General features: G+C 42.1%; 1 protein-coding gene across 11 annotated transcripts in view; it reads left to right on the top strand.

Moving 5' to 3' along the window:
* Positions 1–13,590, top strand: part of PARD3 (par-3 family cell polarity regulator) — a 648,004-nt gene that overhangs the window by 271,257 nt on the left and 363,157 nt on the right. For all 11 annotated transcript variants that reach the window (XM_030550179.1, XM_030550184.1, XM_030550177.1 and 8 more), the window contains exon 4: positions 7,536–7,714. In XM_030550179.1, the coding sequence (XP_030406039.1) occupies positions 7,536–7,714 (179 nt within the window). The remainder of the gene's footprint in view (positions 1–7,535; positions 7,715–13,590) is intronic.

The raw sequence follows: 13,590 nt of genomic DNA on the forward strand, positions 1-13,590 counted from the left end.
GAGTTCAGAAATGTTTTAAACATTTAATGCACCCAGAAAAGATTGTAAATAATTTAAAACATCAAAATTGCTGACTGGTCCTTTCAGATACTGGTGAAACAGAAATCTGTAGGCTGGATTCAAAGTGGTGCAGGGTTTGGTCTCAGCTAAGTTGACCAGACAGCAAATGTGAAAAATTGGGACATCTGGTCACCCTAGGCTCAGCATAAAATACACATTTTCTAGATCTCTGTATGGCTCTCACTCTGTAGGCATTCTCTTCCCCACTCCCAGATCTAATTAAGTCAGGCAAGAACGTGCTAATCCTCACTAGGGATGTAAATACTGTTTAAAAAGTTAAAACTTTAAACAATTTAAAATATTTAAACGGTTAACCGATTAAAAAAGCCCCCCCCCCCCGTGTGGCAGGGGCTGATCTGGCCCACCAGCGCAGCTGGGGCTGGAGCCCCTCTGGCCATGGTCCCCAAGAGAAGACTGCTCAGAGTCCAAAGGAGAATCTTTTGCTCTGCCTAGAGTACATCACCGGTACCCAGCCTATGTGCCGGTGGATGTTGGTACTGGCCCCCCTGCCAGCACCTGGCTAGCGAGTCAGTGGCCAATGCACTGGTCATACTGGAACCTCTGGAGGTTTGACTTGGTGTTGGGCCCTTCCTTGTCAGTGGCTTCAGACAAATGGGTTGTCACTCCTTCCTGCTCAGCACTGGATCCTGTCTGCCAGGGCCGGCTCCAGGGTTTTTGCTGCCCTAAGCGGCAGGGGGAAGAGAAAAGCCGCGATCAGCAGCAGCAGCTCCACTGGGCCACTTTCTTCTTCAGCAGCAATTCGGCGGCAGGTCCTTCCCTCCAAGAAGGACTGAGGGACCCGCCGCCAAAGAGCCCGACTTGCTGCCCCTTCCCCTTGACCACCCCAAGCACCTGCTTGCTGAGCTGGTGCCTGGAGCCAGCCCTGGTGACTGCAGCACCGATCCTGGTGCTGACATCCAGGAGATGGCTCCATGGAGGATGTGGTGGAAATGGAGGAAAAGAATTGAGCCCCTCCTCCTCCCTGGACAAGGCTGTCACGGGACCCAGTAGCCTTCTTGTGCAGGATGACTTCAGGGCCCATCATGACCCTCTGAAGTGGGACATGGCGAACCTAGGTCCAGAGATTGAGGAGCTCAAAGCATCAGCACACATTTCCTCCCCACTGCTTCTCTCCCTTTCTTTAGGTCAAACAAAATGAAATGCTGCCGTATAAGGCATGTGGATTACACTTCAGTTTCAATAGAATGCTCAGAATAGTGACCAGATCTGGTCTCTGCTTTTCTCTTCCATGGATCCTAAATTCCATTCACTAAAATGGTCACAACTGTTAGCTGTTAGTACCCACTGTTTAATGTCCAATGTCATTTTTTTAGGACCAGGTGATAGGTGTCTAACTGCATGAAACAACTTAGTAATCAAGATTTTGTTCTGTTTTAAAGAACTATCTTCTGATTGTCAGTCCAATTACAAAATATTTGGTCAAACTTTGGGCATCTTCTGTTTTGTTTTGTTAATCACTGCTATTTTCAGTTTTCAGAAAACCTTGAGCTAATAGCATATCTGGTTATGCAATTTAGCCCATGCACTGCCTCTCCAGCAACCAGCCAGATAATGGCGACTCAGTTTCCTTTAAAATAAGATATATATGTCTGGTGGAGTTGCTATTCTTGCTCCTGGAACACAGTGGTACTTTTAATATTTTTTCTTCTTTAATTAGATACCTAGCTTCTGATTGTGCTTCTCTGTTAATCTTCCAGAAGAGTGTTCACAAGCGTTAGCTCTTATTAGGTTCCAATAGTTTGTAGATTAGTTCGCAATCAGTTGATTTTCCCATTGTTTTTCCTTCTTCTGACAATAAACATCTTAAAAAACTTGTCTTGAAGTCCAGTTTATAACTGCTTTAAATTCTTCAAAAATGAACATCTTCTTATTTCCATAGAATTGAAAAATGAATAATAGCCTAGTTTTCTCTGCTGAGAAACTTCTAACTCTGTAGAGATTAGGGAAGAGCATGGAACTCAGTGAATCTAACTTGGAAGACTAGAGAGCTGAATTATCTCTGCTGGGATTTGAAACTTCAGTTCCAGGAAGTTTAGACATTTAAAACCTGAGACTAATGTCAACCTTTTAAAAAATGAAATAGATTTCAGTTAAGGATAATTGTCTGAAGTCTTTACTTGTGGGGGTCGAAACTGTCTTTACTTGTGGCTCTACCCAGTATTTTGAATAGTCCTGCTTTTAACTCTTGGTTAGTTTAGATATCTGCTTATGTGCACCCATCAGTTATGGTGGCAAAACACAATTAATTTGACTGAGACGTGATCATACTTAACCAAATATAGTCTCCAATTGTTGATCAAGTTACTGCTATATTTTTCCACATTTTTATTTGCCTATTGTTTAAGTAGTTTAATTTAAAACCCATCTGTCATGTGCTAGATACTTGGCTTTGGGTGAAGAGCACAAAGCACAAGTTGGGGTCAGGGAGATGAAGTAAAAGTAGCCTGATGATTTTACTCTGAACTACCTATCTCAGGCTCACTGTATGCAGGGCCTCATCAGCTGTGAATGACTCTGTAGGGCTGAAACATTGAACCGAAACTGCACAAGACAGAGGTCTCCTAGCTTTTATGCCTTCCCCCATCCCCCAGCTGTCCCATCTATGGTATCAGCAGGGACGAAGTGGTATGGAACTCTGTTTATCAGCTAGTCTGCGCCACCGAAAGATCCTCCTTTTGCACTGATGACATTCTCCCATGACTAGATACTCTGGGCTCACAGACAAAGCTGCCAGATCCTTAAACACACTCAGCTCAATAACATATTCCTTACAGCTGAGAATCAGGAAAGATGGAAATCCTTTTATAATAAAAATGGAATTGCTGGCAGGAAGGAGGGGTTTGTACATCTGTCTCCCTAACGTTGAAAGAGTAGAATATACAGGGAGAAGGTTTTTAATTTATAGCCTTTTTTTTTTTTTTAAAGCGACTTCCAGTCAGCGATAATTCCCAGCCTCTGAATTGAGGCCTTCTCTCCCTCAGGGTTTTTCCAGCTCACCAGATAATAGTTTTCTAACTTAACCATAAAGTGATGGCATTGAAAATGTGGTCTAAGTACATAAGCTCCTTAAATGTAACAGAAGCATTGATTCAGTGACACCTCTCCATGATTTTTTTGTATTTGATTTCCCTCCCAGTTCTTTGACTTGTAAAACTTTCTGTAATTCATTATTAGATTTACCGTTTCTCGTGGTTATTTAAAAGGCACCTTAGCTACAGAAGCAAATCAATATTTACAGTGCATTAGTGCCACAGAGAATTTGAAGCCTTGTGATTAGAGTTCATTGCTGTTTTATCCAATCTTCAAAGAAACCACAGACATCAAATGCTATCAGCTGTCATCCTGGAATCAGTGACATTGCACTGGTCCCATGCGCACTTCATCTGGTGGTTTAATTATTGAAGCTCATTTTCTTTGATTTTTTTTCTTTAAATATTTCAGAGAATATCCTTTTGAAATCTATAAAATAGGAAAAACCAGAAAATTATAACCAACAATACTTTAATAGAAAATCCATTCAATATATTTTTTGAAGTAGAAAAGTGTAGACGGAGACGATACTTATAACTTGCAATAATTATGGGATGGTGGAGATTAATCTGTTGGAAAAGTTGTGCTTTAGCAAGGGGTGTGCTTGCCACCCATGTTCCAATAAGGCAAGAAGTGTCATGTTAAAACTTACTTATGTGTAACCTGGAAATAAATTTAATATGTCCTTAAACAATTATGCTTCATAATTCATTTTTGGTAGAGTCTGGATATTAACATCTATCACTTTTATGTTTAAACATGGAATCAATTTGGGAAAGACCTCATGCTGGCTATGTACATGTCAGCAGTAGTTAGTTAGCAAGTAATATCTTCTCATTAGCAATGTGTATACAAGACTCTTTCCCCTCTCCAGCCCTTCAGGAAAGTGTCTAAGAAATGACTGAAAACGCCTCCTTAGGGAAGCTTGTCACTAAGTGTATTATGTGTGCTATATACTGTCCTCATTATATTAGTTTTTTTTCCTGATGCATATTAATATTTGGGATTCCTTGTTTGTGCAACAGCTGTCTTTTTTGAAAAGACACCACTGTTTAGCAAGGTGTAAGTGATTACCTTTTGCTGCAGAAAGATAGGCAATGAAGTGTTAATTGCCATCTCTTTCAGAAAAGTAGTCTGTAGAATTTCATGTTCTTTCCATGATTAAAATTCAGCTTAATCTACTCTGCTTATAACAGTTCATTGAAAAATCATCACATCAAGTAATTGCTAGGGAGAAAATGATAAGCGAGGGACAGCATGCTAGCAAGTATCTATTGGATTTCTAATCTCAAATATTTCTAATAGCAAGTGAACTAAGTGGTTACATGGCTGTAAGTTATTCGTGCATGTAGTAGGGTTAAGTACTGCTGGATAGCGAACTCGAGAAATATATTCTGGTGACTGCTGTTTGGAACTGAAATATAGATTGGCATTTTTCTTAAGTGGCACAACTCTTACCACAGAACCACTTGCCTGACCAGGCTAATCTAATAAATGAGAGATGATGTTCAGAGCTAAGACAAGAACTAAGATACCTTTCTTAATGTGGTCACTTCATTAAGCTTTGTGGTGGTGGTGCTTGTGACTCCAGCTGTCTCATCTTTGTTATACAGCTGTCTTGGGATTCCATAGTGTTTCTTTTATTGTGCTTACGATCTAGAGGATATGTGATGCTTTAGCTTCAGCTGCTTAGCGATGACTTAAGTTTTCAAAGCCATTGCAGTTTGACAACAAAAACACAGTGTATTTGAGATGGTGTGCTGTATGAGTATATGCATATGTAATATTCAGAAAGTAGCTAGAAGAAGTAAGGTAACTTCAGTGTGTGTATGCTATTCTGTAGGATTTAATTGATCCTTCTTGAAATATGTCTCTAATTACTTCACTTTTGTTTTGATTTTATTAAATATTGTAAATCATTAGCAGAAAACATTCATATCTGTGCTGATGTAAAACTATTGTGAAAATCTTGGAGTGTAATAAACTGTAAGGTTTTGAAAGAGGAAGCAATCCAGTGTAATGGTAATCAAAACATTCTTATTAATTTTTCTCTTTTGCTGTGTTCCCCAGTAGTGCTCATTTCAAAATGTGGTAATTGCTGTTGGGTACTACTCACAGTGAACACTTTTTAAAGACAGGAAATCATGTTGCTAAATAAATATTCATCACACTAATATTCTTGCACTGTACATTCTGGAGGGCAGGAAATGTGTCTGTCTGTGTGATATTGTAACACCACCTACAACAGAATCTCAGTGCTGATCAGGGCCTCAGTGTGCTAGCGTATAAATTGACATTGCAGAGCCTGGAAAATTCACTTGTTGAATTTTTGCTGTTGAAATGTTTTCTGCTGAATGTGTGTGGGACACATGCTGTCAGCTGCTGTAGAATCTAATCTTTCCTGCCAAAGGAAAAAATGGTTATGTTTCTAGCCCTACAGTTCTGAAGATAACTTTCTGAGCGTGGACCAGACTTAAATCAATGTAGTGCTGTCTTTGGGCTGCTTCACTGATTCTGCTGCTGAGAGCTCAGTGTTTTCATGGATTTTTTTACCAGTTATTATTTCTGTTACTCAGAGCCCCGTGAACAGACAGAAACTGGCAAAAATCATTAGTGAGAGAGGTGGGAGAAGTAGTATCTATTATTGGACCAACTTCTGTTGGTGAGAGAGACAAGCTTTTGAGCTACATGGAGCTCTTCCTCAGGTCTGGGAACTCGGGGTGTCACAGCAAAATACAAAGTTGAGCAGATAGGATATGTGCTAACTGCTCATGCTAAACTAAGGGACCATTCAAGGTGAAGTGGCGCATTAACACCCCTGTAGTCATAGCACAAAAAAGGAAGTTAGTTGGTTATAGATTGTTAGTTGGGGTTATAGATAAGCCATATCTTTTATGATTTTTAGTGTCTAGCAAAGTTATGAATTTAAGCTCCCAGACTCATTGTATGAAAGTGTTGTGCTGGTTTCCTTTGAGGATGAGGACTGAGAGGTCAGATATAGAGTGATCTTTTGGTGAAAAGTGTTCCACCCACAGGATGTTAAGGGGCCAGTGCACCTTGAATGCTCCCTTAGGCTATGTGCTAACTACTTATGTTAAACTATGTGTTCCACCTTGTATTTAGCTGTGACGCTCTGAGACCATATGAAGAAAACACCTCGACCAACATAAGTTTTGCTGGCATAAGCGCTTGTGTGCACAGTTACCGCCACTCATTGGAGATGGTTTTATAATATTGACGGAGCTACACGAGCGCTCTTACAGCGGCACAGCTGTATCAGTACAGTACTACAGATGACAAAAATCATGACACTCTCACTCTGTTGTTGAAAGGGAAAGCATTGAATGGCACAAGAGGCAGGCAATGAGGGCTGTTTGGAGAGGAGGGAAAAAAGGAGGGTTGGTAGAAAGGGTCACTAGAGCATATGCTGCAGACTCCTTGTAGTATAATAAGTGGAACTGGAAAAAATTAATCATGTTTCAGGCGGGACCTAGTATAAGAAATCACCAGGGGCTCACTAATGCAAGCTGACTGCCTAGCATGTATAATAAAGATTTCTTTCCTACAGTTCTTCATAGCTGCTGCATTCAATTATTGCTAATGAAATACTTCCCTCATCCTGCCTGCTAACTGCTGCAGCTGGAAGGCTGGGGTGTAGGGTAAGGTAACACACATCCCTGTTGCAGCAGCCAGGAGGTTGGGCGAGGGATAGAGTAACAGAGACACATTCTCAACCCAAGAGGCTTTGGAGTGAGAGGAGGGTGTGCGTGTGTGCACATTTGTGCACGCGTGCTCCTTTTCAGTGGAGAGAGAGGGCTGGGGGACTTCAAACATGTTGGGTATTTATTAGCTGGTGACTGATTTGAAAGCACAGTCTAGAGTCAGCACCTTGTAGAAACCCCTGCTCCCATCTCTTTCCTGAGGAGATAGGAGGAGGGGACTGGGCTTCTTAACAGGGCATTTCTCTCAGACAAGGCACCCTCTTCCCACGTTTTGTAATGGTGGCTTCTGGCTAACTGGCTTAGTCTCCTGGATAGTTGGTTTCTATTACATTTTTTAAATAGCTGCAGGTAGTCTCAGGTTGGTCAATTGATTAAAAAAAACCTTCTAAAGTAAAAGGCGCTTAAGATATTGTAATTCTGCTTATAAAACCAAGAAGTAGCTTCAAATAGTTCAGTCCTTGGACCCACTCACTACTTGTCTTCTCTTCAGAGAAGAGGGAGTAATTGGTGGTTGTTTTTGGTGGTGGTTTTCAGGAAATAGACCCATATCCACTAGAAGTTTACCTGAGGTCAGAAGCTAGCCAGTCTGTGCCAGCTTCTTTTGTTACAACCAGTCACCCAAGTTTTAAAATATATTTTTGTGTGTGGGGAAGAATATTCAGTTTACTTGCTGTTTATTTACAGTTTATTTTGTTCCTTCAGATATGCCTCTTCATGTACGGCGTAGCAGTGACCCCGCATTGATTGGCCTCTCAACCTCTGTAAGTGATACTAATTTTTCTTCAGAAGAACCTTCCCGAAAAAACCCCACAAGATGGTCCACAACAGCAGGATTCCTCAAGCAGAACACCCCTGGGATGCCCAGTAGTCATGACAGAAAGGTACGTTTTTGTACATCTGTGTGTGTAAGGTTGTGTCTGATATATGAGCAGTATGTCTTCATTCCAGAACCACAATTTTATTATTTTCCCTTAGTTTCAACCTTTATATCCTCTTCATCCAGTGGACATGAAATGCCACCAGAATGACCCTTTTCATGGTAGGATGTGTGGTGTTCTTAAGGATATTGTCACTTATATTCACTAATGTCTTGATGTTTGCCATAATTTTCTTTTGGAGCTTTGAATGCTCAGCACTTCTGTAAAGCAGGCCCTAAATGCTGTCAAACATTTTCCTTGAATCTGAGTGGGCCACCTCTACCATGTGCCTGATTTTCACCAATCTCCTCTTAAATCTTGATGTTGCTCCGGAATCTCTGTATGATAATAAGCACTATAAGCATACCAACCAGCTGTCTAGTTTTATCTTTCTAATGTAGCAAATAAACATTTCTAGTGTTCAATTTCAGAACTGTTACTCGAGTAATATAAAAAAAAATTGCAGATGTTCTATTCACAGGATAACATAATTAAAGCTGAAACAGTCAGTTTCACGGTATTTTTTTCCTCCTTCATACTTTCATTTAGAATTCACTATCTCTGTGTGAGCGATGCTGGTAACTAAAGAAACCACCATAAATCTTGTTTCTGTGCTCAAGTTATTATTTTTAACAAAAAAAGATTCAAGCTATTTTTTTGTTTTTGTACAGTCGCCTGTTATCTTTTTCTCTCCCCTAGCTGTGACAGTGAAGAAGACATTTTGTGTTGTCTAACTTTACATTCTAATGAAAATTAATTACCCACTTACCTTTTTGGTTACTATTGTGACTGTAATATACAAATTGAAAAGGGATAGAACATCTGAAATCTGATATTATTTTAGATGTTTTTTCTTTCTCAAGTAAGTGGTTTGGTTAATCTCAGCACCAGATTTTAAATTACTAGATTAAATCTTATATAAAACAACAGAGATGCAGCAGAGTCGGGGCTATGTCCTCTGACAAATACATATGTTTTTTGCAAAAGAACACTCCTTTCTCTTGTGGTATTCTTCCATCTATTTCAAAATAAAAATCCTGCCTATAAAAAGGATCTACAGTGAAGTATCATGCAGTGAGTAAAATGTCTAGAGCCAATTTTTTAAAGGAGCCTCAGTCTGGTTCTGCAATTGACTGTGTGTGCAAATTATAGCATGTAGATGTCTACTTGATCTGCAAGTCAAATCTGATAGTTAAATGTCTAATTTCTGTCACTTGCACCTGTGCTTGATTGTGAACACATTAGAAGTCATTTTGGAAAATTTGGCTTTTAATGTTTCAATAAAATGAACAAAATGGGTTAGAGAATTATCTGTGCAAAATGCCAACATTTTCAGTTAATTTATCTGAAATGATAATGAGATTATACTTCATTACTCAAGAAACATGGATATTGAAAAGAGGGCCATACCTAGCATGAACAGCCTCCTTGAGTGTTTCAAGCTAGCATTTGGAGGGATTTAAAGAGCAGCCAAGCTTCCACTCCAGCCTCCATGCATCATTAGCTGTTCAGTATGTACTTACTCTTGATTTTCATGAAAATCTTTGAAGTGCACTGAAGCATGGGATCCCTGGAAATAAACATAGTGACCAAGGTGGAAAGGAATTCAATTGATCTAATGTAGTGATGGGAAGCTGGGCACAAGAGAGCATTAAATCAAGAAGATGGGAGAGAATTAGTGTAGGTTAGTACAGCAGATATTGATAATGAATCTTTTAAAATGCTTTTTCTTACATACCATCTGCATTAATCTTTTGAGTGAAGCAGATTGCTCAGAGTATTAGTTTCTGGTTGGTAAGATGTTGCAAAGAATTGAAAGTAAACAATACAGTCAACTGCTCATGTAAATATTTTGTGCATTAACCTCATTCTGAGTGCAGATACATTAAAGCTGTTCTCTTCTTTCTGTCTGGGGTACCTGGCATGGGCCACTGTTGGAAGACAGGATACTGGGCTTGATGGACCTTTGGTCTGACCCAGTCTGGCCGTTTTTATATAAATAGATTTATATTTCAGTGTATTCATTGATATCTCTTATTGCCAGTCCAAAAATGTTAGTCCACATTTTGCAGAGAATCCCAGTTATGGCTCTTAAGAATTTCTGATAAGTGTTTTTCTGTATCTCCTCTCCATTACCAATTTTATAAAATTGTAGCTACAAACATTTATTTCATTTGTGTCAATATAAAATGTGCAAATATATCAGTTTTATGTCCTTGTCATCAAATAGCTCTGGAGGACTGATACTGAGCTCTTGCAACATGTAAAACTCCTTGCCTAAGAGATTTTCATAGCTACTTAGACTGTCTGGCCAATAGGAACCTGCCACTTTTTAATATTAAGGTTTCTTCTTTATCCATTCAGATAATGACTGGAGGTGAAACTGCCTTGTTCCAAACTGTTTCATTGCATATGAACAGCAAGTACAATTCAAGAAAGTAGTTAGAACTGTCTTAGTTTTCTGCTTTGTGTATGGGGTTAGAGGTAACATCCATCTATCCTGTGTGGGCAACTGGCACTGGATAGTGTTTTCAATGCAGTTCCACCTTCTGGCTGTCTTATAGTTACTGTGACATACTATTTTACTATTCCTGTGCTGCAGCTTGCTGCTCTGCTCCCTACAGTGTCTGTGCTTCCACTGTAGAGTTGTGAGAAAAGCAAGGAGAAGAAGACAGCTTCCATCCTCTGATCCTAAACAGTGGTGTTGGCTACTTAGGTTATACTCAAGTGGGTAAGAGGAGATAAGAGGAGAAATGTCTGATAGGTGAAGACTCCATAGAGTTGGGAGGAAAGACCACTTCCAGGGCAGCAGGAAACAACATACATTGTGTGGAAAGGTTTATTTCTCATGGGCATAGGGCAGATCCCAGGATAGGGTTTGCATCCTCCTGGGTAGGCAGGATTTGGAACACCAAGACAGTAGTAAGGCTCCCAGGGTGAATGGAAGAGAGGAGAAGGCAGTGGGATTGCCAGTGTCCCAGCAAGACTACAGGGAGGCAGGATGTGGGTTTCTTGGGAAGAGGGAAAGGGGAAAAGAATGAGATGTTCCACAAGGAGTGTGGGAAAAGCAGCTTAGTGCTGCTTTTAGCCACCCCCAATGGCCTGGCTTAGAGGTAGCAGGCAGCCAGGCTCTTTCTTGTACCCAGGCAACAGTTACAGGCAGTAGTGGGTCCCAGAATCGGCTGTGGAAGGGGATCAGAGTCCCCAACAGGAGACCTTTATAGTTTGAATGAGTTTTGAACTTTAGGATGCTTTGGAAGCAAACACAGACTGAACCTTTTGGATTCTCCCCTCTCTGTATTCTGTGTGCTTTAGCAATGTTGCATTACCATGAAGAAACATCACCACGTATTATTGTGATGTCACAGTACACGGTCGTGGGATGGAAAAGGAGGGTTTTGGTGGATTTCTGCTTTTTGTCTTGGCTACCTGGGAAAGCAGCCTGAAACCTGCATTAGTTTTAAAGTGTTCCCAGTTGAGAGGCTCTTTAAATACACTGCTTGGTGAACCCCAGGGCTTCTATTTATTTGAAGATTTATTTCTGGAGAAAGATTATAATGTTGGCAACTACACTCAGATGAGTAATCCCCACCTACTTGAGTAATCTTATTGAAATGATTAGAGTGACTCTTCTGAGTATATGTTTACAGGATAGGGTCCGTGTTTCTCACCACCTGTACACACTTTCTCTCCTTCCTTTCACCAACTTATTTTGATTAATTCTGGAATATTTTTTTCTTATATGTGGTACATCTACAGTAATTAAGAGGGCTCAAGTTAATTCTTTAGGTCTTATTCCCTCAAGTTATTAAATAAAAAGAAAGTTGATGATAAAAACATGTCCCAAATTTTCCCATGTCATTGGTTTGCAAACTGTAATTTTGACTTTTCTTTAGTCCTCCTGACAATAAAATAATCTTACATGCATTTTTCTGCCACAGTAAAATATCATATGAAAGTTTGATTTGTGTATAATTGTTAATGTGGGAAGCATACGGACATTTTTAACAAGTAAATCTCTCATCAAGGGTCCAGTCCCTCATCTCTAATGCATTGAATCCCCACCTTCTCCTCTTGCAAGAGGTACTTGTTGATTCTTCTTCAAGTAGTGTCCCTATGGTAGGATTGCCAACTTTCTAATCCCACAAAACCAAACACCCTAGCCCTGCCCCCCACAGGCCCTGACCCCAAGGCCATGTCCCCCGCTCACTACATTTCCCCTCCCTTGGTGGCTTGCTCTCCCTCACCCCTATTCATGTTCACTGAGCTGGGGCAGGGGCTTGCAGTGGGGGACGGGATGAGGGCTCTAACTGGGGGTGCAGACTCTGGGGTGGGCCCAGAACTGAGGGGTTCAGGGTGTGGAGGGAGCTCCGGGCTGGGGAAGTGGGTGCAGGAAGGGGTTTGAGCTCCAGCTGGGGGTGCAGGCTCTGGGGTGGTGCCAAAAATGAGGGGTTCAAGGTGTGGGAGGGGGCTCTCGGCTGGAGTGCAGGGGGGTTGCAGGCTCTGTCTGGGGATGTGGGCTCTGGGGTGGGGCCAGGGATGAAGAGTTTAGGGTGTGCGAGGGGGCTCTAGGCTGGGGCTAGGGTGCAGGGGGGGGTAAGGGCTCCATCTGGCCTGCAGGTGCTGGGATGGGGCTGAGCAGTTTGGGGTGCAGAAGTGGATTCCGGGATGGGGGGATTCAGGGCTGGGGCAGGGGTTGGAGCATGAGCTTACCTCCAGTGGCTCCCGTTCAGCGGCACAGCGGGGGGGCTAAGGCAGGCTTCCTGCCTGTCCTAACACCATGGAACGAGCTGCACGCTGGAAGCAGCAAGCAGGTCCATCTCCTAGCTGAAGGCATGGCAGGCGGCTTTGTGCGCTGCTCTCACCCACAGGCACTGCCCCTGCAGCTCCCATTGGCTATGGTTCCTGGCCAATGGGAGTGCAGAGCCTGTGATCAGGGTGGAGGTAGTGCGTGGAGCCCAGTGGCCCCCCCGCCTAGGAGCTGGACCTGCTGGCTGCTTCCAGGGCACAGCATGGAGCCAGAACAGGTAGGCACTAGCCTGCCTTAGCTCCACAGCACCGCCAACCAAACTTTTAACAGCCCGGCTGGTGGTGTTGACTGGAGCTGCCAGGGTCCCTTTTCGACCAGGTGTTCTGGTCAAAAACCGGACACCTGGTCACGCTACCCTATGGGTGCTCCACTGTAGGTGTGTCTGTGTCCTTGCGCTGCTGATCAGAAAATTTTAGTAGCAATCTGTCCCACCTGTGTGTGCGTTGCTCCTCACTTGCCTGGAGGCTAGCCAGCTGGTACTGGTAATCCGTCCTCAGTTCCTTCTGAGCTGCCCCTGCCTAGAGATGGAGCTAGAGCTGTCTGTTCATGGATCTTAACTCCCTTTAGATTTGTTAATTTTAGCTTTCCCTGAAGCTTTTTCTTTGTTACCTTGTTCGTATTTTGTTGGCTTTGCCAAAAGAAAGAAGAAAGGGTTTGCTTTTTGCCAACACCAATGGAGGGCGGGACCCTCCGGACAGCGATATTCCCAGTTTCCCAGATCCCACTCCTTGTGCGTGGAAGCATTGAAGGTATGGAACCTAATCCATTTCCCACAAGACTTAATATCAGTGGTCTATCTGCCAGCAATAAACAACACGACAGCAGAGGACCTCAGTTGCAAGTTCTCGTTTGACCCCGAATGGGAAGTAAATGTGATGGTCCTAAACGAAGTATTCCAATAATGCAGTAGACAGACAGTAGATCTGTTTGCTACTTACCAGAACAAGAAATGCTCTCTGTACTGCTTCAAAGTTGGGATCTGACAACCCTCCATGTGGAACACACTCTTACTCTCATGGGACAAGAGTTT

This window comes from Gopherus evgoodei, chromosome 2 (genome assembly GCF_007399415.2).
Source record: "Gopherus evgoodei ecotype Sinaloan lineage chromosome 2, rGopEvg1_v1.p, whole genome shotgun sequence".
Classification (NCBI taxonomy): domain Eukaryota; kingdom Metazoa; phylum Chordata; order Testudines; family Testudinidae; genus Gopherus; species Gopherus evgoodei.